This window comes from Macaca mulatta, chromosome 11 (genome assembly GCF_049350105.2).
Source record: "Macaca mulatta isolate MMU2019108-1 chromosome 11, T2T-MMU8v2.0, whole genome shotgun sequence".
Taxonomy (NCBI): Eukaryota; Metazoa; Chordata; class Mammalia; order Primates; family Cercopithecidae; genus Macaca; species Macaca mulatta.
Genome location: NC_133416.1, coordinates 77,839,387 through 77,866,933, shown reverse-complemented (window position 1 = coordinate 77,866,933; position 27,547 = coordinate 77,839,387). Strand labels below are relative to the sequence as shown.

At 36.8% G+C, this 27,547-nt stretch overlaps 1 protein-coding gene across 3 annotated transcripts in view; it reads left to right on the top strand.

Moving 5' to 3' along the window:
• PTPRR (protein tyrosine phosphatase receptor type R) overlaps window positions 1-27,547 on the top strand; it is a 277,720-nt gene that overhangs the window by 135,215 nt on the left and 114,958 nt on the right. For 2 of the 3 annotated variants that reach the window (XM_001117474.5, XM_077954728.1), the window contains exons 3-5: window positions 10,463-10,576; window positions 13,514-13,669; window positions 20,595-20,705. In XM_001117474.5, the coding sequence (XP_001117474.3) occupies window positions 10,463-10,576; window positions 13,514-13,669; window positions 20,595-20,705 (381 nt within the window). Of the gene's footprint in view, window positions 1-10,462; window positions 10,577-13,513; window positions 13,670-20,282; window positions 20,310-20,594; window positions 20,706-27,547 lie in introns of those variants that run through there. The other variant, XM_077954729.1, reaches the window with a different exon arrangement.

The following is a 27,547-nucleotide window of genomic DNA, read 5'->3' as shown; positions in this document are numbered from 1 at the left end:
TTAACACATCAGCCAGCCTTTTTCTTTTCACATTTTCCTTAACCTCCAGCAGTATCTGGCTGTGTTGAGAAACCTCTTTTGGAAACTCTCTACTCCTGACTTCCATAACACCATTTACTATGATGTTTCTCTGACCTGTCTACAAGCATAGATATCTGTGCTGAAATAAGGCCACCTAGCAAGAAAAGTTGTAAAGTTGTAGAGCCCATTTTTTTGGTCTGACTTTTTGGTGCCATGTATTGGTGTTTTAGTGGAAAAGACATAACAGCTCTCTCTCCTGCCTGGAAAAGACAGAGGAATTGGGCTTACGGAGATCAAAATGTCAATTCTATTGCTGACAGAGCTGCTGAATTTGTGACTTCAAAGCATGAAAGTGATATTCTGTTATGACTGCATCTGCTTCAACCAAATTTTCTCACCAGTCACAGGCAGCAATGGTAAACCGCAGCACTCCCCTACAGGGACAATGGCTTTGGGGCTTACTTTACCATGTGCAAAGAACAGACCAGATTATATGGTCTTTACAGGCAGGCAGAACCCTAAAGGAAAGCACAGAGCTACACATGCCCCACTATCTTATTCCAAATGCACCAATTACACAAGTCACTTTCCCTCTCCTAGGGAGACTGATGAGAGGAAGAATCCAGGAATATTATTATATTAAAACTGCTACCACGCAGAATAAAACATCAGGACTGGGTAATAAAGTGTTTCCTGCCCATATAATGGAAAGTGGAAAGCCATAGAAATGTAGTAGCTATAGCATCACATGAAAATGGATAAATATTTGTATGATATATGTGAGTATATGCATATACACATATATACATTATATGATATAACCTATGTATCAGGAAAAAAAAAAAAAAAAAAAAAAAACGCTAAAAATACCACAACCTTATCCCAGGGTGATGGGATACATGATTATCCCAAAAGAAATAATACTTATTTCTCTTTTCTAATTCATTATGTTTTCTAAATGTTCTATCATATGCATTAACTTATATAATTAGAAAGGTAAATTTTAAAACTCAAATTAGCAAGAAATGGGCACTAACACTGGATACATTTGAATTTAATGTACAATCAATATAGCATAAAATATATATTGATATTGCCTACTAAAAGTGAGTTTCAGCCAGGCACGGTGGCTCACGCCTGTAATCCCAGCACTGTGGGAGGCCAAGGCAGGTGGATCACGAGGTCAAGAGGTCAAGACCATCCTGGCCAACATGGTGAAACCCTGTCTCTACTAAAAATACAAAAATTAGCTGGGTGTGATGGTGGGCACCTGCAGTCCCAGCTACTTGGGAGGCTGAGGCAGGAAAATCACTTGAACCCAGGAGGCGGAGTTGGCAGTGAGCCATGATTGTGCCACTGCACTCCAGCCTGGGTGACAGAGCGAGACTCCGCCTGAAAAAAAAGAAAGAAAAAGAAAAAGAAAGTGAGTTTCAAAAAGTCGATGAGACTTTTGATTTTGCTCCCACTTAAATGTTTTCGTAGTCAAAGTGTCAGAGACATGTTAATTCTAAATCAAATACAAATTGTGCTAAATTTGTGTTTTTTAATGATTCAGTATTACAGGTAAACTAAATTGAACATACCTTCCTCAAGCATGAGGCCTAGGTTTGTTACCCCTTCCAAGCCTATCATATAACTCAGATTCTTTCACTTGATAACTACAGTGTTGGTTATCATAATTCATGTGTCCCTTCATTTCACAAGCATTTATTAAATACCTACTATGTGCCAGGCACTGTTTCAGGTCTTGAGGAGACAGCAGAAAACTAGACTAACAAGGCCCTACACCAATGAAGCCCAGATTTTTGTAAAGTAAGATTATACAATAAACAAACAAGAAACTGTCAGCTAGCGATAAATGCTATGAGGAAAAGAGAGCAGGGTGATCTGATAGAGAGTGGTCAGGCTGGGAAGGCCTCTCTGAGGAACTGATGTTAAGACAGAGCTAAACAACCAGAAGGAGCCCCCACCCCATAATGGTGAACACTTCCCCAGGCAGCAGGCAGGTGCACGCCAAGCCCATAAGGGGAAAATGAGCATAGGAACTGGAAAAAGGACAGAGTGGCTTGAAAAAGGTCTATGAGATGAAGCTCACAGCTACTAGGAGTCAGATAAAGCAGGGCCTTGTGAGCCCACATGATGGAATTTAACTCTAAACAGGATAGAAAGTTATTGCAGGATTTTAAGAGAGAAACAGAAGCTGAACTCCTAAAAGAAAAAAAAAAAAGACTTAAAAATGAATGGAGGGCTGGGCATGGTGGCTCATGCCTGTATACCCAGCACTTTGGGAGGCCAAGGTGGGCGGATCACCTGAGGTCAGGAGTTTGAGACCAGCCTGGCTAATGTAGTGAAACCCTGTCTCTACTAAAAATACACACACACAAAAAAATTAGTTGGGTGTGGTGGCACATGCCTGTAATCCCAGCTACTCGGGAGGCTGAGGCAGAAGAATCACTGGAACCTGGGAGGTGGAGGTTGCAGTGAGCTGAGATCGCGCCACTGCATTCCAGCCTAGGCAACAAGAGTGAAAACTCTGTCTAAAAAGCAAACAAAAACAAAAATGAATGCAAAAGACCAAGAAACTATAAACATAAGTTTTGTGTCATCTCCTGTTGGATACAATCAAGACAGTCCATATCTTGTCTACAACAATCACAACGAATAAATTGTCAGAATTCAGAAGATAAATGACGGTAGTAAAAAAAAAAAATTAGAGAAATTGAAATCACATTTAAAACAAAAGAAATAGGAAAGAGTCTGCTGAAAAAAATATAAGGACATAGAGTGCAGACTTGAAAGAATTTTAGCTGAATAAAAACATACAAGCGTTTAGAGAAAATAAGCACATAAAATGTGCTGAGATAGAAAGACAAAGAATATAGAAAAAATAAGTGCATAAAATAATGTGCTGAGATAGAAAGACGAAGAATATATAATTGCATAATTAGTGTCTTTGAAGATGAGACCAAAAGGTTTAGATGAAAAATCATTCAAATGTATAATAGAAAATATTACTGAAATAGGCTCTGGAATCCGTAGACTATAAGGGCATACCAGATTATAGGCACTATCAACCCAAAGAAATATCCTGGTGAAGTTTTCTAACTTTAAAGCTAAAGATTTCTATGAGACGAGGGACAGGAAAGGCAAGTGAGCTGCAAGACAGACTAGCCTCAGGCCAGAGTATTTTTCACAGCAACTCTCAGTGCCAGAAGGCATTGGAAAATATCAGCAGAGTTCAAAGAGAGAAGAAAAAATAGAAATAAAGATTGAATCGGGGTTTAATATCCAGCCAAGCTGTTATTTATTGTTAAAAACACCATAAATATATTCGCAAACATATAACGCCTCAGGAAATAGAGCACTCATGAGCCTCACTTGAAAGAAGTGATTTGATATGAAACCCAGCTGAAAAACAGATAAATCAAAATATAGAATTCGAGAATGGTGACATCCTTCTAAAAATAAAAGACTAGTCATGAGCACTGAATCCATTTGAATGTGTAACTATCACTATAGAACTGTAGAAATTATGGTTTCAGCACATATTCATCGGCATAAGCAGTGCTAACACATACCCATATCTTAGTGGCTTAACACAATAAAAGTTTGTTTTTAACTAAGGTCACTATTTAATGTGGTTTCTGATTGGTACCCTCTGATCCATGCAGTGATCTGGGGGCTCAGATGTCTGCCTTTGTGTAGTTCCACCATTTTTAATGAGTTTTAGGGTGACCCTGGACCCATCCAGCTTGTAGACGGAAGAGAGAGAGAGAGAGAGGGTGGAGAAGGCATCCTCATTGTTAACTGCCTAAGACTGAAAGTATCACTTTACTTTCACTTATATTGACCATGGAGAGTTCTGGGTAGTCTCTAATACACAGAATATAATGTCAATATCATTAGATATAACAATATAGAAATAATAATATAATTACAAAAACTGGGAGGTTATGAGAATTGGTGGGAAGAGTGGTATATTTTCTCATTTTTCATGGCAGAAGTTAATAAAGACTTCCTAAATTTTATAGACCAAGAAATAATGGCTTAAATATATTTTCATGCCTTATTTTATGTTATAAATATAGACATGGGAAGAAAAAAGTAGAATAACAACTAAAAAACAGAAAATATAGCAAAAGACTGAAAACTAAGGAAGAATAAAAACAAAATAAACAAAGTAATAAAACACATCTAAATCTGTTGAAATAACAGAAATGAGTGGAATAAACTAATCTTAAAAATAAGAAATTATTAGATGAGAATCAAAGCATGATATTTGATGATGGTATATATTATAAATATAGAACTATATCTCAGATATATTAATGAAAAAAGTTGTGGAACAAAATGTATAGTTCAATCCTATTTGTATTTAATAGTAATATATATTATGTATGATATGTACATATAGTTTTATACCATGTACACATAGAAAATATTTGGAAGTATACACAATAAATGGTTAGCAGGGTTATTTCTGGGGATTAGGATGAAGGGTTAGGAAGGGGAATCATATTTTCACTTTTTACCATATATCTATCTGTACCTTAAATTTTGTTGTAGTAAGCATGATATTTTTATTATGAAAATGTAAACAAAAAAATCCTAAAGTCCAACACAGTACTATTGAAGAACTGAAAGGAACAACGAAGGAAGGGGAAGTCAGGGAAGCCTGACAGAATGGTTTTTGCCAACCATGAATCTTGAACTGGAATCATTAACTCTTCTACCTGGAGCTAAAGATTCAGGGTAGCAAAAAGGCTGAGTCTCCAAGGAGAAGGAAGAGCCCCTAGCACTGATCCCCATGTGCACTGACAATGTGAAAAGGATGTGGCGTGTTTAATAAACCTTAGGGATGCCTGGAGTATGACGTGTGTGGTGGAAAGGTGTAAGAGGTTAAGACTGGAAGGACAGGGCAAATTTGGTGAATGGAGGAGTTAAAGATCATTCATTAGAAAATGAGATTTTCTCAGAGTGTTTTGAACAGAATAGTAGCTTGATTGGGATAGCATTTTACACAGATAACTATGATGTCCATATGGGGAATTAATTAGAGACCACAGAAAACTGGCAACCCATTAGGATTCTAGTCAAATAGTCCAGTTAGTCATGATGATGATCTGAACTAAAATGATGGAAATATAGATAAAGAGAGTATGGGTTCAATATTCAAGGAATATTTAGCAGGTAGAATAGACAGAACTTGACTATTCATTGGATGTCATGGTGGTGTCATTCTTCATGTGAAGAATAAGGAAGGAAGAGTCGGGATGGTACCCAAATATGATAGCTCATTCCATTACGTGAGTGTAGAAAGAGAAGCAAATTTGACTGTGGATAGGAAGAAGGAGAAAGGTAAGTTCAGTCTGAGTAATGTTAAGTTTGAAGTGTAAGTAGGACGTTTAGGAAGAGGGAAGCAGGTGTAAGACCCTGAGAAAGGTGGAAATATGTAATATAGAAATAAAAATAATTAGCCTGTGACTAATAGCAGAGGACAAATGCAGAGAATTGTGAAAAAGGAAAGGGTGAAAGTATAAAATGTCTCTGACAGGTCAGGGTCCTCTATTCAGTTCAAAGGCATAAACAGAGAACATTTGCTTTTATTCCTGGAAATCTCTTGCCATTCCAACTCCTTGGCCAAGAATGGAGTTAAAGATTCCAGGTTTAAAAAAAAAAGGGTTGAGGGGCACATTAGAGTTAGAAAGAAGTGGGTGGATTTCTTCTAGCAAGCTTTGGTCCTCAAGGAAGCTGGGTCCTTTTGTGGCTGTTGGGAATTGAGACAGCACCTCTCTAAGGAGCCTTGAGGCATCTCTTAGGAAGAGAGATGGACATTTGGCCTTTGACCCCTAACTAGACCACTGGGTGTGGTCATGACTCTTACTGGGTATGACCAAATGAAAGACCAGGCTGCCTAATAACTTCAGGAGGGGACTAACTGCCTCCCTGCCAGGCAAAAATGATTCAATTATCCTTTAAAAAGTAAATAGCTAAAAGCCAACCACATACTTATAATTCAAACATAATGCTGGTACCTAAAAGTTCTACATTTCGTCAATCCTATCACCTCGATTTGTACCTAAGGCCCAGAGCCTTTAACTACTTTGGTGGACAGTCTGGGGACCAAACAAAGAAAGTCTTGTCATAAAGTAGTATTTCCTTTGTGGAGGGGAACAGTAGTGGGGAACTGACAAAGGAATCTAACAAGACAGAGGCCCGGTTATATTTAAATATAGGTAGAATTGGAAGTCTTTGAGTTTTGTATGTTTAATTTTTTTCTGTGTGTTTATATATTTGTAATAATAAAAATACTCAATTGTTCTTATGTAGTAACTATTTGAAATTATTTACTGTTGTAAAGTGGCTTACCATTTGCATTTGGAAAGAACATTTTAATCTCTTTGAAATTAAAATCTTAAATCATTTGTACATTAAATGTTAGAAATGACCAAACAGGTTTAGAATCCAAACAAAAATATATCGCAGAATGTTGTACAGCAACTTGAAAGCTGTTGCCTTGTTACTGCTGTGAAAATGTATATCCTGTCATACTTGTTACGATTTCACATAATAGGATGAGGAGAGGCTGTGCATTTCTAGCATCTATCCAGAGAGAAGAAGGTAGCATATATCTTCTAACTATATAAAGTCATTTATTTTTTATTTTGTCTAAAATAAAATTCTCATTTTTGTCTAGAATCCTTTCTTTTTCTCAAATGGCACTCATGTATAATGTCTGGCACATATTAGGCCTTCAAATACGTAGATATCTGTCTGTACTATATTTTAGCATCACTATTTTTATGGGGAATAGTCAGAAATCTGTGCATGCTCTACAAAATCAATGCAACTTTTCGCAGGCAAGCAGAGAACTGAGGAAAATCATTCAAATGTTTTGATGCAATGAACCAGATGATTTCAATTTCAACTAATTACTTCAACTCACTTCTTCACTATAGTTGGGTAGTCTAAATTTCTGTTTCAAATGTACAGCTTTTATATTTTTGCAAAGTTGCCCTTTTTCAGTGATTTTTAAATCTTTAGTTCCCATTTCACTTCCCATTTACCATTTCAGTCTGAGACTTTAATACTGTTTCCACAGTTACAAGCCTCAAGTTAATCATGGCCTTGGGAATTGAGTTCTCCAGTGTGTACACAACCCCCTTGAGGGGCCTTGTGGGTTCCCAGCGTAGACAATTGGCTCCAAATCCTGCCTGTGGGGATTCAGGCACACTGTGTGCCAGCTCACCCTGCCTGACAAACACTGCTGGTGAGACAGAGGTTACTCATCACCATTTGAGAAAACTAAGGAATCCATCTTTGACCTTGCAAGGGAAGGGTAGTAGACAGAGTCTCCAATACAGTGTCTCATCTTTAATGGCAGCTTCTGCAGTCTGGTAGAGATGAAAAGAGGCCATGGATGAAAGGAAGCCTGTATTTCTCAGGATGACCAGGTGGACTGAGTATTTCTAGTCTCCCAGGTATGCCAGGTAGATGCGTCTATTGTGTTTAACAGTATAGTGCTATTTTCCTCATCACTGCATTTCCAAATCCTACTTGTCCTTTAAGGTTGGCTTCAAGTCTTACTTTCTGCATTAAAATATTCTGTTATATATTGGATACATATTTAGGCTATTAAAAATACAGAAAATAATGTAGCAAACACTTATGTACCATTAGATGCTTTTTATTTAATAAAAAATTATTACTCTCTGGAAGAAGGTAACATTTTGTTGAGAGAGAAGTCACCTTCCTCAGATCTAGTAGGAATTGCTTTCTGTGACATGCTGAGAAGTGAACCTGGAACAGAAAGGTCTATTTCAAATTGTGTCTGGATTCATCTACCTCTTTTTTTGCCTCACCAAGACTTTACCACTGCCTTTACCCATGATATGCTCCATCTGCCAAGCCACCTCCGGAATAGAATTATGCTTCCGATGGACCTTCCCAGCCTCCCAAACAGCTCTCCAACCAGGAATGAACACCCAGGGAACCAGCTGAACTTCCTACTTGTATTGACTCAGAGCCTAAAAGAAAACGTGCAAAATTACTAAAGTCCTTGGTCAATTCCCTGGCTACAAATTAGCAACTTCTTTCCTCAGAATTCTGACTTTGTTGTTGTTAAAGGTGGAATTGCATCCTACCTCACCACCACCCCAGAATTTATATGTTGAAGTTCTAGCCTTCCAGTACCTAAGAATGTGACCTTATTTGGAAATAAGGTGGTTGTAGGTGTAACAAGTTAACATGAGGTCTTACTGGAGTAGGGAGGGCTCCTAATCCATTATAACAAGGCCCTTATAAAAAGGGAAAATTTGGACACAGAGACTCAGAGGGAAGATGATGTGAAGACACAGGGAGAAGAGAGCCAAGTGATGACAGATGCAAAGATTAGAGTGATGTATCTGTAAGCCAAGGAATCCCAAGGATTGCTGGCAAACACCAGAAGCTAGAAGAAGCAAGGAAGGATTCTCCCCTACAAATTTAAGAGGGAACATGGCCTCGCTGACACTTTGATTCAGACTTCTAGCCTCTAGTATGACAAGACAAGAAATTTCTGTTGTTTTAAGCTTTAAAAAAAAATAAATTTGAAAAAATGTTAAAGTGTTACTGATTGTGTTTGACATAGCTTTCTATATACTCCAACATCATTCTTATGTCTCCTCCCCAGAAGCAAATTGTTGCCTATTATTGGGTTCTCTTAGGTAGACTTTCTCAATGATTCTGCCGTTTTCTGGATCTTCATTTTTCACAAGGAGTCCAGTTCCAGGCACCTAAATTAACCAAACCTTAGGGCCCCTGCCTCCATGCAAGCATTGAGAGACCCTAAGGTGGAAATGCAGGCTGGAGCTTTAGCTGGGCCCATCATCTTGACTGGGAACCCTATACCTCTTTTGACCTCCCAAATTCTCTCTGATTCCTGTAGCATTGAGCATTTAATCCAGCTTCCAATCCCTTATTTATTACCTACTTGCAGGTACAAAATAGAGGATATATTATGGTATTTCCTTATGAGATTATAAATGCTTGAAACAGTATAAATCTCTTTTTAAAGCAAACTAAGGGAAGTTCCCCTAAAGAGTTCCTACTCTATAGGAGATTGCACATGGAAACCAATCTCATTATTATAGAAGTGTGTATTCACAAGGATGCCTAGCTTTACAGAACAGGTGATATTGCAGCCATTCAACAGTTGTTGATAGCCTTCTATGTTCAAATTAGTGAATTAAGTATTATAAGAATAAAAGAAATGCATGAAGATTTGGTTTCCCTACCTTGAGTGTCTCTCAAATGACTAATGAGGCATTTTTGAAAATATATACAGTAAATTATTTCATGGTTTCAGTGTAGTAATCATGCTGGGGCTTCAGTGAAGGTTATTATTACTATTATGATAATTATGATATCATTATCATAATTTGATTTGTATTTTAGGAATTTTTTAATATTTAGATTTTTTCCTAAGCAAACTGAAAGTTGAGTGTTTGCCCAAACAACTGAATAAGAATTGTTTATCTTAGATCAAATCATCAGTACCACTGGCATTTTTACCAGAGTTTGAAAATGTATTCTTGCACCTCATTCTTTTGCCTTGCACTGGCGGCAAATCACTATGTATAGAAACTGCCAAGACAGGCCTTATGGAACTTACACAGCATCTTTCTCTCTGTGACTTGTATGAACACAAATTGAAGATGAATAACTGAAATACACTTGGCCACAGATTCCATTCTGTCATCTGGAACTAAACTAAAGCAAAATTATTCAAGGCACATTTCAATGAAATTCTTTATGAATTGACCATTCATTTGTGCTTTTTATTATAACTAGACAAATTTCATTATTATGTAATATACCATCTTTTTTTAAAAAATCAACTTTTATTTTAGATTCAGGGGGTACATGTGCAGGCTTGCCACGTGGGAACACTGTATCATAACACTGAGGTTTAGGGTGCAGATGATCTCATCACCCAGGCAGTGAGCACAGCATACAATAGGCAGTCCCTCACCCCCTTCCCTCCCTCTCTCCTCTAGCAGACTCCAGTGTCCATTGCTCTCATCTTTATGTCCATGGGTACTCAATGTTCAGCTCCCACTTACAAGTGAGAACATGCAGTATTTGGTTTCCTATTTCTGCATTACTTCTTGGGATAATGGCCTCTGGTAGCAGCCATGTTGCTGCAAAGGACATGATTTCATTCTTTTTATGGCCGCATAATGTTCCATGGTGTATATATCTTTTTAACTAATACCATTTAAAATTTCACATGCAATGTTCCTATAATTTTATTTCTAACAAAAAATGCAATAAAGCATTATTATTGTAAACTTCGCAGAGTCACAGAAACTGTGGTCAGTCATCAGTCAAGAACTGAATGTCCTGAACCAAAGACTTATTAATACTATAATTTGGATTTATTTTTGTCCTTATTTTCCAGACACTGCAAATGGATGTAAACAAACTGAACATAACCTTGCTTCGGATCTTCCGCCAAGGAGTGGCTGCAGCTTTAGGACTCTTACCCCAGCAAGTGCATATCAATCGCCTCATTGTAAGATACCCACGTTTCGCATTCCCAAAATTCAAGCTGTGTGTGTGTGGTGTTTTTAATCACTAAAGGGTTCGTGCTATAGTTGTATGGCTCATGAGCCAAATCTGGCACATCATGTTTTTGCAAATAAAATTGTATGAAACAAGCCATATCCGCTCATCTACCCATTGCCCATGGTGGCTTTTATGTTACAGTGATAGAGTTCAGTAGTTACAAAAGATTGGCTCATGAAGCCTAAACTATTTATCATCTGGCCCTTTATAACGGAAGTTTGTTAACTCTGTCATAGTTCAAGGCTAGGTCCTGTGGTAAGTATGAAAGGGTCTAAAACACTTGCCTTACCAACCTGGCACTACTCTGAAAATATTCTCCATCAGAGTGAAAGCTTCTATATCAGGTAAGGCAGTTTCCAGACATCATTTGTTAAAACCCTTTAAAGTATATCAGTAGAACAATGGACATTGAGTGCAGAAGGCGGGCATTTTAAATAAAGAATAAAGGAGAACTGACCCTGAGGACTGCGGCCCAGATGGAATGCAGGAATTGGTAGTCCAGGAAAACCAAGAGAAAACCTGAATGGGCATCTGAGTGGTTAAAAAAAAAAGTAAACCCAAAGGATCTGTTGTATAGTGCACAGTCAAGGCCTGTCCGTCAATCACCCACATCCATTATTTCCTCGGTGTTTGGGAACCTGGATATCATACAACTACATGTTCCCATCTGCACTGGAAAATGGGCGTGAGCAAAGGCCAAAAAAAAGCAATTCAGATCAGACGACTGTCTCTTTGTAAAAAGCTAGTCACCTCAGTTTTATGTGAAAAGGGACTTTGGGATCACTGTGCAGGTTTTAAATTGTTCTTAATGTCCACTGCAATGGGAGTCCAAGCAAGGACTCCACGTTCCCCTGACCTTAAATTGCTGTGCTTCTGCTGCATGGAGCTTGGCTTTCTACTGCATCAATCTGCATTCACTATGGAGGGAATTTGCTTTTTGTTTTAGTTTGGGGTTTATGTTTCTTTTTAGTTTTTCTGTGTGTGGAGAGTGAGTTGTTTCATTTCTTCATAAAAACTTGTATCCTGTGAATCAACAATGTTCTAGAAGTAAACAAGCTTTTAAAAGTTTTAACTCGTACCAAGAAGAAGAAATACAACATTCCCCTGAATGAGTGAAGGTTACCCGGTGGCTCACACCTGTAATCCCAGAACTTTGGGAGACCGGGAGGGTGGATCACTGGAGGTTAGGAGTTCAAGACCACCTGGCCAAAATGGTGAAACCCCATCTCTACTACTAAAAATGCCAAAAATTTGCCAAGCATGGTGGCAGGCACCTGTAATCCCAGCTACTCAGGAGGCTGAGGCAGGAGAATCACTTGAACCCGGGAGGTGGAGGTTGCAGTGAGCAGAGATCATGCCATTGCACTCCAGCCTGGTCAACAAAAGTGAAACTCCATCTCAAAAAAAAAAAGTTTTGGATCTAGATCTAGATTATATATATACACATATAAAAATGTATATGCATCAACCTGTGCACATATATTTTGCTAAGATATATATAGAGATGATATAGATATCTTAGATATACTTTTATATATATTAGGTTTAATGAGCATAATAGCTATTTGCAGGGGTGAAGGAGGGATTTGCCAGACTGAGGAAGACTGAGGAAGGGATATGCTTATCAGAGAATGTTAGTAGCATGGTTAAAAGTACTTATTATAATACCTAGAGTTACAATACCTGAGATAACAAAGCATGATGATTAACAGCATGTGTTTTGGAGACAGACAAAACCATACTTCATTTCCAGTGTGGTCATATTCCATCTGTGTGAATGTGGCCAAGCCACTTACATTTAATTTGTAAAATAGAGATAGTCATAATACCTGTCGCTTAGGGGTGTTTTGAGCAATAAATGAGATAAGAGATTTAAGGCAAATAGAAACATGTTACGCCCAACTCAAGTGCTCTGTACCTACTGTAGTTGTTATTAGGTCACAAACTATTTAAATTGTTATAAACATGTTTCACATCAGTATTTAGTTATTTTCTGTTGTTCTCTACAAACATGAAAAACTTTTACTGGCTTGCTCGTAGTAAACTGATACTTCATTTTATACCCAGCTAAAATTCGCACATTAAAAGAAAACTTTCTAGCATGAGAGCACTCCATGTGTCAGAAAGAAAGCTAACAATAATTTCCTTCTATTAGTGTGTTGTGTAAGTTGTAAAGATAATATTATCAATGGCCATGTCATTTGTATCTGCTGTGTGTGTGTGTGTGTGTGTGTAGAATATCAGACATCTATGGTAAGAAATTCTCTGACTCCATTTCAGCTAATGAGGTAATGCTAATAGGAAAAGTATCATGACATCACTACACAAGATATCCATTTCTACCAAATGACCAATTTTAAATGTGTGATATATTTGAGGTGAAGAACATAATCAGGAAAAGGATTTCAAAGTTCATCTGGCACCATCTTCTTCAGCTGGCCAAGCCTTCACATTAACACAAGTTACAAAAGTAATAGAGAGAGTGGTGATGTCTAATATGTAATTTTACTATTACATCAGATTTTATTTAATTCATTTGATTTTAAAATGCTTCTTTAAACATAATTACTCAGGGAACATATGAACAATCTACATCAAAAAAATTACAATATAGAATGATAAATGAATCAGCATGCAATGAAATATAAAATTACAAATCTTGCAGGCGAGGGACAACTAATTGCAAGAAAGTTATTTGAAGATTTTAGACTTTGGACTGGTAATATTAAGTCTACCAGAGAATAACTAATAAATGTAATCTCCACAAAGCCTTTTAGGATTCTAGAATTCTGACTTCCTTTAATGTTTCTAAAGGAAAGGTTAAAATATTATCCAAAATTGTTTAAAATGTCTATAACAAATACAAATATTCTGCTTTTATTAGGGAAAGAAGAACAGTATTGAACTGTTTGTGTCTCCCATAAACCGAAAAACAGGAATTTCTGATGCTCTGCCCTCTGAGGAAGTTCTTCGTTCACTTAATATCAATGTTTTGCATCAAAGTTTATCCCAGTTTGGAATTACAGAAGTCTCTGCTGAGGTAGGTTGCTGCATGAAGCATTTCATTTAAAAATGTGAACAGTTAGCATGCTATGGTAATTCAACCCCAAGAGGCTTTGAGATGAAAGTTGTTTATTGTAAGTTATTTGATGATAAAAATTTCCCTGAGTGTCAGAATTCTCTGATCTTTACATTGTATATGTTTACTTCTTAAGGAAATGCATTTTCATATTAAAGTTTCACTTTTTGACATTTTTCTTCTTCAAAACTTTGTGGCCTTATACCTTATTTTGACTTATCCAGTAAATTTTCTAGAAGAAAGAAGATTTAGATGTGTTTGTCAATTGATCACTTGAAACTGATATGTCAAAAAAACAAAAATACATTTAAATATTTCTTTCTCTACAGGTGCCCCCCTCCTTATTGTCTTCATTGTCAAGATGGTCACCAGATATTCACCTTTTCCCATAAATTTGAAATTAATTTGAAATGTGATTTTTCTTTTGCTGAAGAAACTATAGTTTCTTAAGAACTTAAGTCTTAAGAACTATAGATGTTTCTTCATAGTATTTTCCAAATTTGTCACTTTTAAAAAATTTCCTCTACCACCTCCACCATCTCACTCCTGAATGGATTTAGTCTCCTTTGCAATTCTTTTACTCCATCCCGCTCTAACAAACTTACTGGAAGGATCATCATCCTAAATATGTGTAATTCAATTATTCATAGAATCATGAAATTAGACTGGAGGGAATATATGTAACACCTTGTAGATACAGAAAGTATGGCCCATAGAAATTAAGTGACTCTCTCAAGGTGACAGAACAAGAGAGGCATAAAGCACCACCTAAGATCTAGGTCTCTCTCTCTCTCTCTTTTTCTCTCTCTCTCTCTCTCAGAGGCAGGGTCTTGCTATGTTGCCCAGGCTGGTCTTAAATACCTTCCCAGGCCAAAATCTAGATATCTTGATCCCTAATCTATTTGCCTTTACAGTAAATCACACTGCGTCTCATTTTAGTAAGTATCACAGGTGTGGTATAAAAAGCTCTGGGTGGGCATGGTGGCCTATGTTTGTAATCCTAACTACTGGGGAGGCTGAAGCAGCAGGATCACTTGAGCCCAGATGGAGTTTGTATCCGAAAGCCACATGTAAAATGTGCGTGGACCATGGGCAGACCATTTAATCTCTGTGAGGTTGTCTGCCTTTGCATGGTGTCAACCTCCCTGAGCCTCAGTTTCTTCAAATCCAAAATGGGTGTAGCACTTATAAACTTGAAATATGGATTGAATTTTTAAAGTGTATATAGAAATTCTCACACAGACTAGGTAGCAGACAAATGTAATTTGAATGCAGGATGAATTGGAACAATGAGAATATATGTCATCATTGAACCATGACTGTCACAACCACCCCCAACTGGTCTTCCTGCATTTGGTTTTGTACCTCTCTCTGTTCTCTTTCCCAACACACCCAATGTGGTTTCTTTCCTGCCACCAAAGTAATCTTTCTCAACATAAATTTGGTCATGCCCTCCTAATTTCATGATTCTTCTTTGGCTTTCAAAATACTATGGAATGAAGTACAGATTTCTTAATATGGTATATGGTCCTTTGTATGCTGGGCTTTATAATTGTTGAACAGCACTTTCCTAGTTTACATTTCGGCAATTCTAAACTTGATAGATCTGTGATACATCATACTCTCTCCTTCCTCCATGCTTTCGTATATATTGACTCATCTGCATACCTCTTTCTTAAGATCAGTCTACTGTGTGCCTTGTGCCTCCACAGACAAAGGTGCTCCTTACCCTGTGTTCCCGTCAAGCTTAAAACAAAAACTCCTTATCCCGTATTAGTCTTTAGGCTCATCTCTACACTGTGGGTTTTTTGAGTGTTTGTGACATGTCATTTGATCTGTTTCTTCGTTGCTTTCATTTAGTGCCTGGCATGCAATGGGCAAACAGCAAAACTGAATCAACAAATAGTCATGCTGGGTGCGGTGGCTCAAGCCTGTAATCCCAGCACTTTGGGAGGTCAAGGCTAGAAGATTGGTTGAGGCCAGGAGTTTGAGACCAACCTGAGCAACATAGCAAGACTCTGACTTTACAAAAAAAAAAAATTAAAATTAAAAATTCGCTGGGCATAGTGGTGTGTAACTGTGGTCCCAGCTACTTGGGAGGCTGAGGCAGGAGGATCACCTGAGCCCAGGAGTTTAAGGTTGTAATGAGCTATGATGAGGCCACTGCACTCCAGCCTGGGTGACAGAGCAAGACCCTGTCCCAAAACAAACAAACAGCAACAACAACAAATAGCCAAGTACTGCGCTAGTTAATACCTAAAGCCAGAAAAATAAACACATAAGAAAACAAACAAATAAATAAATGATGCTTGTTCTCAATGAATTTATGCACTAATAGGGCAAATATGACACAAACAGATAAGAATATAGTACTATAAATAAAGTTACTACACTGCGCCATGGAGCCTTGGAGAAGAGACCCCCTTATGCTTTGGAGAGGCCAGAGGAGAGGGTCAGCAGGAAGTGAACCACCGGGCCCCTCCCAGCCCTGCCCACGTCTGAATCTGAAGCAGTTCTGCTTGTGCACAAAGCCAAACCCCATTCCCACAGTCCAGGCCCTTCACAGACTGACTGGTACACATCTTGCCTAGGACAATTCTTTAAATTTTAGAAAGACCATTGGATAAATATATTCTGCCTCTCATAAGCTTTTAGAGAATCATATAAACGGCCTTCCCTGTTGCTTTATTCTGAGTTTAAAAGCCATTCTGAAGGCTTTAAGAATAGAGCAACTTATTGAGTCACTCAGATTTGCAAACCAAAAGAAGCTCCCCATGCAAAAAGAGCTGACTTAAAGCAAGTACCTGGGCGTCCTCCAATATACCCCAGTCCAGTGAAGGTGAGGTACTTAGCATAATGGCCTCTCACAGAGTTACTAGCTCACAATAGACTACACTTGAATAATGAAAGCGTATTTGATGATAAATGTCATAGTTTCTCATAAAATTGTTGGAATCTAGAAATCTAGAATTTAGAAAATATGCATTACAGAAGATGAGGAAGTATTCAAATCAGATATAAGGAGCATATCACGAAGGACAGACAGATTGTTTGAACCTTTTGTTTGAGCACTCCTAGAAGGGGCCAGGCATTATTACCCTTTGACCTTTGGCCAGAATCTCTAAATGCAGCAACAGGGAAAAGCTGTCTGTAGTAAAGCAGGCACCCCAGCAGGGAGGCGCTTGGCATAGATACAACCTAAAGGAGCCCTGGAAAAATATTGATTGATAGTTGCTTAAAACTGGTGAATGCTATTCTGTGAGTTTTCTTACATCTTTATTCATGTTTTCTGTGGTTAATGTTTTATAACAACTTATGCCTCAACCCATTTTTTCACATTTTAATCTTAAAATTATAACATATTATGGCAACATATACATTAACAGAAAAAAAGGATCATTGGTATTTTGGCTTTTCATCCTTTGCATGAATTACAGAACATCATGAAGGATGTCTCAAAGCATCTATTTCTAAACTTACATTAATTACTTTCATGGAAGGATATGGCTTTTGTTGCTTTTTCATATGCTTCATTTTTTAAATTGAAAATGACTCTTGAGAAACAAAAAAAAAATACCAACTAGAAAACTGTTTTTGTTTAGTCATCTGTTTTCATTTGTAATCTGTTTCTTAAAGGAAAAGACATTATTTCTTTTATATATTTATATATGATATCTAGAACATTATAGGCACTCATACAGATAAAACTAGACCTCCTCTTGCCTAATAAGTAAAATCCCAGGAAAATGAAATTAAATGTTTTTACAAAATGAATTAAATACCTATTAAAACAGTAAGCTCTGTGTTGACATTTTTAAAAATGATTCAGGAATTTTGTTGTTGTTCAATTGCAAATTACTCCAGTTTCCAAATCTTATATTTCAAAGGAGAAAGTGACTTTCTTTAAATAAAAGTCCAATGTGCCGACTGATACCTTCATGAAATATTTACAAAGAAAAAAAAAACCATTACATATAAATATAAACAATAATGTATGAGTTTAATGATTATTCCTTCAAACTAGGAACACTAGCAGGTACTCCAGTCTTAATTAGTATAGACCTAGCCATACAGTGCTGAGGAGCCACACAATCAATATTAACCTGTATTGGACCATTCAGAACAATTGCTCACATTGTACACAGTACAGTGGAAGCTTGGCATTAGCCAACAAAGCCATATTGTTATAGGATACATCTCATGTATCTGCCAAGTCAATCAAATTAACCAGCTACTTTGTAACGCTTGCACTTCATTCTTATTCTGTGCTCTTCCGGTCTCTCTTAAAGAAGTGTATCTCCTAGATCCTCTGTATCTCTGAATCATCTTTCCTAGCATTTGGGATCTCCTTCCACATCTGAGATCAGAATTGATTAAAATATTTAAAAAGAGAGAAAGAAAGGACAAAAAAAGAAGAATGAGCTATAGTGCATCAAATTATTAAACAGGATATAGAGAAGTCATTGTTAACTATACAGAAAACTGCCCAAATTTTTAAATAATAAAACCTATCAGCTTCTTTCACTGCAACTAAGTTAAAGGGCAAAGCAATGTAGCTATGAAATAATAAAACACAAAGATGATATAGTGGCATTGGCTTGACCCAGCAACAGAGTCTCTGAATTATTCAACCCTCGGCCCCCTGACAAAATATGAAAATCATGAGGTTAACCCTATGCAAAGGTTAGATTGAAGATTCTTGTAAATTATAGTCTTGATTTGTGAGCTCTTAACTACAAACTTTTCTATTTATTACCCTGCCCTTATCAAGTTTTTTAGATCTCTGTACAAATATAGTAGTGTTCAGCAGGAGTAGCATGACTCAGAAAGAGATCTATTTACCAAGAAAGTGCAGTGACTAAGTTCTAGGAGTTTAAAACATGTATCTTGCTAACTGGGAGTGGGGGATGGGAGGGTGGGAGTTAATTCTTTCATCATTACTGCTTCAGTTATAAAAGAAAACAAAACAGCTTTGTCTTAAGCAGACAGGAACATGTTGATATTCTAGGAGTTGTAGAACTACAGCAAGAAAAAAAAATGAACCAAATCAGGTTAGGAACACAAAATCTCTTTCCACCCACCTAACCACCCCTTTTTATCCAAATTTTACATGGGCTTAAGCTCAACTCCTTATACTTACATTTGACAAATTTATGCTGCCTACTTGAAGGCTTAACTAGTTTGCTTTTATAGCAAACAATGGATGCTATTTTATTGCCCGTAAAAAATTCATTTCCATATTTATACCTGATTTCTGCAAGAGTTTTCTATTAGTTTCCAGCTATGCTTATAGAGACATTACAATAAAAAAAGAAAAAAAAAAAAAGATACAGCTAACGTGAAAGAGGTGAAAGAAGATTTGTCACTTGAATCCCAAGTTTTTTTGCAGCGGGATGCTTGGTTTCTAATCATTTTATCAATCAAGTGTTTTCAGATTCTCCATCGATTTATCATTTATATATCTTTAAAATACATGTCTAAATCATTTCTTGTATCTATGCATCTATTTATGTGTTAGAAAGTAGGCCAGATACTATTTATACTATAATTAGTGAGCACATCGATGTTTTATAAGTAAGGGAAATAGAATCCTGATTTCTTTAGCAATTAATAAAGGCTTTCTCCAAATATTTTTTGTAATCACAATTGAACTCAAAAATCTTCTCTGTTCAGCCTTGCTTATCTTCCCACCAAAACACACTTGCACTCCAGAATGAAAGTTCTCATAAAATATTTTTCAAGGTAAATTTTTTTGTCTGATTTATAAATGTTGGATATATTTTATTTTTTTAAAGCCTTAAAAATAAATTAGCAATGATTTCAAAGTTCAGACACCTACAAGGCATGTTTTACTCAAGGCCTTCTTAATCACTGGAAACAATATCCAAGGACAGATATGTACTCTCACTAAAGGGAATAAAAAGGCAACCTTCAACAAAATGAACTTTTAGATGAGTTAAAGCATTGGACTTGATCTAGCCTTTCTATGGTTTCCCTCATCATGGACTATTTGGTTTCAAGTTAGCTTCATTAACTGTAAATCTATACTGTCACTAAATTATATAACTTAATTTTATTCTAAGATTGGATTTTAGTCAATGTGCTTCTTTAAAAAAAAATGAAATAAAAGTAATAGAGTCATGCACACTTTATTCATGCTTCTCTGCCCTTCCACCCCCAAAGTGGAACAAAAATGATACAAATAAAAATAAACCTATGTGTTTTACCTTTTATTGCCAATAATTCAGAACTTTTTAATGTTCCCTATTACTTTAGAAAAATATGTGATATTCTAACAATATATATTGTTGAGATGATATTTTAGTCAGCTTTTGACAGCATAGAGTCCATTTAAAAACAAAAGGTGTGATTAGAAGAAAGAAAAGAAGGAAATAATCCTGGCATTGTTGCTGTATTTATTAATGCACCACAAGCTTTTGTTTGCACTTCTTTCACTTTTGTTTAAAAGTAAAGAACGGTAGTACAGCACGTAATCCAGGGTGCTGATGTTGTGGGAGGGGACTTAAAACAGAGTAAGGAAATCTTAAGAAACAATTTCCTCCACACAGAAAGGAACAGACCTCTCTTACCTATGAACCAGGTAGTTTCCAAGAGAGACGCTGAGGGATATTTAGAAAGCCTGGGACCTGCGGATGCCATGTCAGGCACACTTGCTCCTGTATAGGAGACTAAATAATCTCTTGATATATAAGGATGGCAGTCTGTTGTCTTAGATCAGTTTGAGAAGCAGCTCTGGCAGCGGGGGGTGTAGGTGTGTTGCACTACACTGAATGGAATAAGGCTAAAAATACGTTTAGTGTCTGATAAGAACGCCAGTTTTCTCAAGCTCTCATTTAACGTCGGACTTTCTGTTTTGCTTTTAAAGAAAAATGTTTTACAAGGGCAGCATGAAGCGGACAAAATCTGGAGCAAAGAAGGATTTTATGCTGTTGTCATTTTTCTCAGCATCTTTGTTATTATAGTAACGTGTTTGATGGTAAGTTTGCTTCTTTGTATATTTTATTCTTTGCTGAGCCCACTGCTTAATATTAGTGGGTACATTGCCATTCAGATGAATGTTAAAATGCTTCGGAGCAGAAGCAAGACTATGATCCTGTTAGATTAGGAATATTTCATATCTGACATTAGAGCGGTTGCTAAAGGAGAGCTTATGGAATTAAGGATGCTGACCTGAATAATAAGGCTGTAATTGCAATGCAGTTTTTAGTAACCTGATCAACTCTGAGAACGAAGCTTTACAAAGTGATTTACTGAGGTCACTGAAGCCCTCCCAAAGTCAGTAAAGTCTCACGGGCACACTTTGGGTTTACTTTATTTCTCCTTTTATATCATCTTTATGGAACTCAGGAAAAAAATTAAAAAGAAATATGTCTTTGAGACAAGATTACTCCCTAAGGAATGGTTGATTTCCTTATTTTTAAAAGGCCTTGGAAGCATACTATGAAAAGGAGATGATTATACCCTCAAAGGCTAAGTTAGTTAGACTACTAATTCATTTTTAAGGTGGATAAATAGTACAAAAGTATAAATGTATATGCTGGAATAGCTCTGTAAGTAATAAGGTGTAGCCTTTAAAAGCATATTTCTAATTTTAAAAATAGAACCCAAAATAAACAACCCACTAAATTAAGCAGTACTATTTGGCACTGAATGAATTAACGGTATCTTTAGGGTAGAATAAGATTTTTCTACTCTTGGAAATTTCAAGATCTAGTATAATATTTAGAGTTTACAAATAGGTTTTAATGTCCTTTTTCCCTGTGAGCTATGTTCTTTTTAATTTTGCACATTTAAATAAAGACTTCTTCCTTAGTTTTTAAGTGCCCCCCAAAAGTCATTGTTACTTATTTCTCTCCACAATCAACAATGTTGCTAAGTGTTTTATTGGTTTTTGTTTATTTCTGCTCCCCCTACTGGGAAGAGGTTACTGTTAGATTGAGGCTCAGTCTGGAAAGACAGAGGCTGCATGGGCTAAACTTAGAGGATATAAAACAAGCACGGTCTTAAACAGAGTGAAGATGGGCATGTTTTCTAGAGTTTAAAATATGTGAAGTAACAAAAGTACCCTAAATCTTCCATCATAATGAATTCAGAGGTAGCTCCTATGGGTCAAGCATTAAGAAAAAAAAAAAAATTCTAAGAATTGTGACTCAATAAACAAAAGAATAATTTAGAATTGAGTAAAAAAAAAAAAAAAACCCTGATTTTTATATTCACATGGTAGAGATTAAGAAGAAAGGATTTTAAAGAGAGAAAGTTTGAGGTTTTGGGAAATTATGGCATAGTCTTCTGGGCATCTCTGTTTTGAAAGATGTAGTTCCTTGCTATGGTTAATTGCACTTTAAAATACGTGGTTCTTCTTTCCTTCATATGGGAAATCTCAAGTGCTGTTCCCTCTCTTGTCAGTCACAATTAGGGTGTTTTTCTGCTTTGCAGATGAGAAAGGGTAAGAGGAGGAAGAGAATAGAAAGGAATCGAAAGTGATAAAAGTGGAAAATATTCAGGGGATCAATGGATGTGATTCAGAAGAGCAAAGGCAAGGATAAAAGGAGGGAAGTGGGAAAGCAGATTCATGTCCAGCCTTTGAGTACTAACGGGCAGCAGAAACAGAGCAGAGCTTGCTATTAACATAGAGAATGTGCTTCAGAGTCTGCATTTCTAACTCAGGGCGTGCTCATGTATCCGATGTAAGTAGATAAATGCCTATGTTGGTCTCGTGGCAAAAGGACCTATAGTAGTCACACCCTCAACTACTTGGAGCCAGAGGATGACTCTTCCTTTCCCAAAATTTGCAAAACATCAATGTAAAAGTCAGAAACTTAGGGAAGTCGGCTCCAACGTTATTAGAACAAATCAAGAAAGGAGCATTTCAGAAGTATAGGTGATGGCTCTCTATTGGGTTAGCAGGTGGATTCATCTATTCATTCAATCAACAGATTCCTGCAGAATATTCTCTGTGGGCCTATTTTTTGCTGGTGCTGTGGGCAAAGGAGAAAACAAGACAGATAAGATCCCTGTTTTCTTCAAGTCTTTACTCTAGAGGGAGACACAGAAAATAATTAAGTTAATTTTTTAAAAATCAAATGGTGAACGTGCTATGTGATTCCAACTATATGACATTCAGGAAAAGTCAAGCCTATAGAGATAGTGAAAATATCAGTGGTTGACAGAGATTTCAGAGAAAGGGAACGACTAGGTGGAGGACAGCAGATTTTAGGGAAATGAAACTATTCTATATTCTGTAATGATGAATACATGACATTATGAATTTGTCAAAACCTGTACAATGTATGAAGAGTGAGCCCTAATCTACACTACCTACGCTATGGACTTTAGTTAATAATAATACATCAATATTGGTTCATCGGTTGCAACAAATGAATCACACCAATGCAAGATGTTAATAACAGGGGAAAATGAAGAGGTAGGGAATACGGGTATGTGAGAACATGGCATTTTCTGCTCAGTTTTTCTGTAAACCGAAAACTGCTCTAAAAAATAGTATATTCATTTAAAAAATCAAATAGTGATAAATGCTATGAAGAAAAGACCATAATAATGAGTGAGTGGAGCAGAGCCACCTGAGATGTTTGAGACCTACGGGTGAATATGTGAGGGTACATACCCAGGCAGAGGGTACAGTGGGTGCAATTAGAATAAGCTTAGCCTGTTCAGGCTCGAGGGGAAGAATGTTTTAGGCAGAGCCTTGATGTGATCTGCTGTGTGTGTTTAAAAGATCACATTTTCTTCTGGTAGAAAGTGGTGGACAGAGGATGGGGTGAATTGTGGAAGGAGGAGGATCTTTCTGGAGGCTTCTGCAATATCCCATTGAAGAAGATGCTGGTGGCATAGAACAGGGGTGGGTGGTGGGGACGGAGAGAAGTGAAGGATTGAGATCTATTTGAAAGTAGAACCGACAAAACTTGCTGTGTCCCAATTCTCAGCAATGGGGGTAAAATTAAGGATGACTCCTAGGTTATTTGGCTTCCCTGCCTGTGTGGAAATGTTCTCATTTCCTGGGAAAGGGACACGTTGGGAATGGAGATGAGTGTGTTCGGATAGTTCTTAAACAAATGAAAGAAATAATTAGGTGGATTTCAAACACTATCTCAAATTTTAATTTGAAGGAGTCACTTTTAAAAGTAACAGGGGGACCAAGTGCAGTGGCTTATGCCTGTAATCCCAGCACTTGGGAGGCAGAGGCAGAGGGATTGCATAAGCCCAGGGGTCTAAAACCAGCTTGGGAAACACAGTGAGACCTTGTCTTTACAAAAAAAAAAAAATGGTTTAAAAAATTATCCAGGCTGATGGCACGTGCCTGTAGTCCCAGCTACTGAGGAGACTGAGAAGGGAGGAGCGCTTGAGCCCAGGAGTTTGAGGTTAGAGTGAGCTGTGATCATGCCACTTTACTCCAGCCTGGGCTACAGATTCTCTGTCTCTGAAAAATATATAAATAAAAACAAATTCTGAAAAGTAACAGAGGAACCGGCAACACACAGACAGGAAGTTCATATTCACAAGAAAAGAGGTACTACCTAATAGGATTAGCATGAAGCCAAGTTTATCTGATGTAACTTACCACAGAGGAGTCAAAAGTTCATGTTTAGGGACATGTCAAAGTGATTGTCTAAAATAAGCTCATCTTTCTAAATGTTCAAAGTATTTTGATAATAAGCTTGATTTAAAGTAAGTGTTCACGTGCATTTCTCAGTGAGACTTGTACTGTCACTTTTGTGATTCTGAAACACCTGTATTCCAACTCTGTTTCCCATAGTTTTGTTGATTCCGTGACAAAGGAAAGATATAATTCAGAATTTTCCCCCGGCATTGATTATATTTATGAAAAACCAAGTGCTTCCATTTGCATTGGCCTTCCTATATGCCGTAGAAGCGAAAAGCGTGGGTTTTATTATAAAATTATATAGGTAAATTGCTGTAATGGAAGGTTGTATGTGCTATGTAACAACAACATAAGACTTGGCAAAATTTTTGAAAAGTGGCATATTGTTTACTTTCCTTAAAATACAAAAAAAAATGTTGCAAGGCATAAAATTAGACAGGCATGACATTTTCAAATATGTGACTTATTTAGCACCTCACAAATGTGAATGTACAGTGGGTGGAGCGACAAATAGAAAAATACAGTTTTCCAAGAAAAAATGTGTGGGCAACTTCCAATCCATTCAGTCTGTTTTAGATGAAAGAAACTTATTACTAAGAAGAATTAGTTCTTAAACTTGAACAAATAATAGAAAGAACACCATCTATCATCTAAATTAGACATTCAAATGTCCTTGCAGGTTTATTGACAAGTACAAAGGCATTTATGAAATGTAGCTAGAGATGTCTACAGGCCAGATTGCTTCTGGAAAGCAGTTTTAGAAATCACATGAAAATAGTCATTTGGATCAATAAAAGCACTGGCATGTTAGACCCACAGGAAAGTCATCCATATGGGAGGGAAAGAGTTTCTCTAGTTGTAGTCTGGTAGCTGCAGCAAGAAATGCTACATTGAACTACCTGTTATAGCCTTAACATCAGGTAATAAATACATGTCAAAGGTGGACATAATTTTCTCACTTGTTATATATAATCCCTCGGAACGAAGGGAAATAGGACTAGCTTCCTAGCTGGAATGATTGGTTAAGTAGGCATGTAACTCAAACTAATTTTCAATTTTTTCTGTATTAAGAAGAACACAACTGTCTTAATAGTAATAACAATAAAAATTAATTTCTTCCATTTATTGCACACTTATTGGTACTAAACTGGTAGTAAATTTACTGCCTAGTACTAAATGCTTAACATATTTTAGTTTCCTAATTTTACTTATGAGAAAACTAAGATTCAGAAAAAATAAATGACTTGACCAAGAACATGCAATGGGTGGGTATGGGGGTGGCGGAGTAGGAAGTGGTAAAAATTCAAAACCAAGTCTATCTAAATTGAAAGTCGGGGCTCTTTACCATAATTCCATTTGTTTTCATAAAGCAGTCAAACTGGTCTTTTTTTTTTTTTTTTTTTTAGTCTTATCACTGTCTTGTGAACATGTATTTCTGACCACAAATAACTCCAGTAGCAGATGCGAATGGCTGTATTTATCAGAGCCATTCTACCCAGATGGAACTGGTAAATGTGTGCCACATTGTACCTGTGTGCTGTGGGCACACCTCTATTTTTGCACTTAGTACTTTGTACTGGACATAGTTTTTACACATTTATCTTTTCTGGAAGCCTATGAATTCCCAGAAGACAGAGTTCTGTGTTGCTTTTGCATCTACAATATCTTGTTTATGGAATGTAGTAGGGATTGGCTCAGGATTATTAAATTAAAACAGTGAATGAACTCCTTCAGAACTAATTGTAAAATACTGTAAAGAACAAATGTTAAAGACTAGTGGTTGGTGGCATTGTTTTGAAATCTGAACACATTCTAATCCAAACAGAATGTTTTGTGTTACTCATGAGATTTTTTAACGAAAATTTTAAGCTACAAAAAAGCTTCATAGAATTTTTTTAGCTTCCTCCCATTTCTGTGTTCCTCTGGTTTTTTGTTCCCACTATTATTTTCCTTCTCTTGCTATAGTTTGAGTTTTGCCACTCCTCTCATTCAATAATCTGTTTTCTTTTCCTTTTTTAAATTATTAAATGACTTTATTCCAGTCCAAGAGTCAAACAAGCTCTTAGAGATGAAGGCAAAATGTTGACTTGCCATTGCTACGGTAAGCTTTTCGGTTGAGTTTTTAAACAAAGTGAATTCCCATAGAGAAATATGCATATGCTGTATTCCAGATCTCAATCTGTGCAGAGAAAAATCTCTGACACACTTTTCCAGATGCTTTTGGAAAGAGGTTTCAAAGAAGGACATGAGAATTTGGAGGAAACAATAGAGTTGAATGATCACATACCTGGAAGTCAGAAAACCCGGATTCGAGGTTTTCTTTCCAACCCTCCATAAATCATCCAACAGCTCAGGACTTAAATGTGAAATGAGGAGATTACACCACAAAATTTTTGTGATCCCTTACACCAGGGTTTTACCAACAACACTACTGACATTTCGGAGTTACTATTTCTGTTGGCGGGGGTGTGTGGGGAGCTTTTCCAATGCATTGTAAAGGTAGTTAGCCTCTGCCTACCAGATGCCGGTAGCACCCTTTCCCTTCTCCTTCCCCCACACCCTGAAAATATGACAACCAAAAATATCTCTAGAGCTGCCAAACGTTTCCTGAGGGCAAAATCCCTGCCAGTTGAGAATCACTGCCTTACAGCTTAATTTCATGACAACTACCCTATTGCCAAGTAGCAATGTCTTCAATTTTTTTCCATATTTTTTCAGACAGTCCAATCTCTTGAGTATTTTTAAACACTATCTTATATACATCATACATTCTGCAGGTTCTACTTTTCCCTAATTAAAGATGTGGAAATCAGTTTGTACACATACTACATGGAGACAGGTTGCAAAGTTGACCTGTAACTAGACATGAAGTAAACAGATGACTGATTGGAAAATATGTTACAAAGGTTTCTCCTCAAAAACATATGCTCATGAATGGTAAGGAAGGACTTTGGACTAGACTTGGTTTTACACTAATATAAAAGCTACCTGTCAAGAACGATTGAGAAGGTCAAGATTTCCTTGGCTTTCCCATTTTCATTGTTCATTCATATTTCTCCAAAATCCAAGTATAAACAGGCAAGTAAATGTTCTGATATGCATATTATATTTAGATGTGAAGAGCTTAAAACATGTAATATATGCCTTATCTTCTAAACGTATTTTTGTAAAGGTACTGATATATTTTTTCTACATTT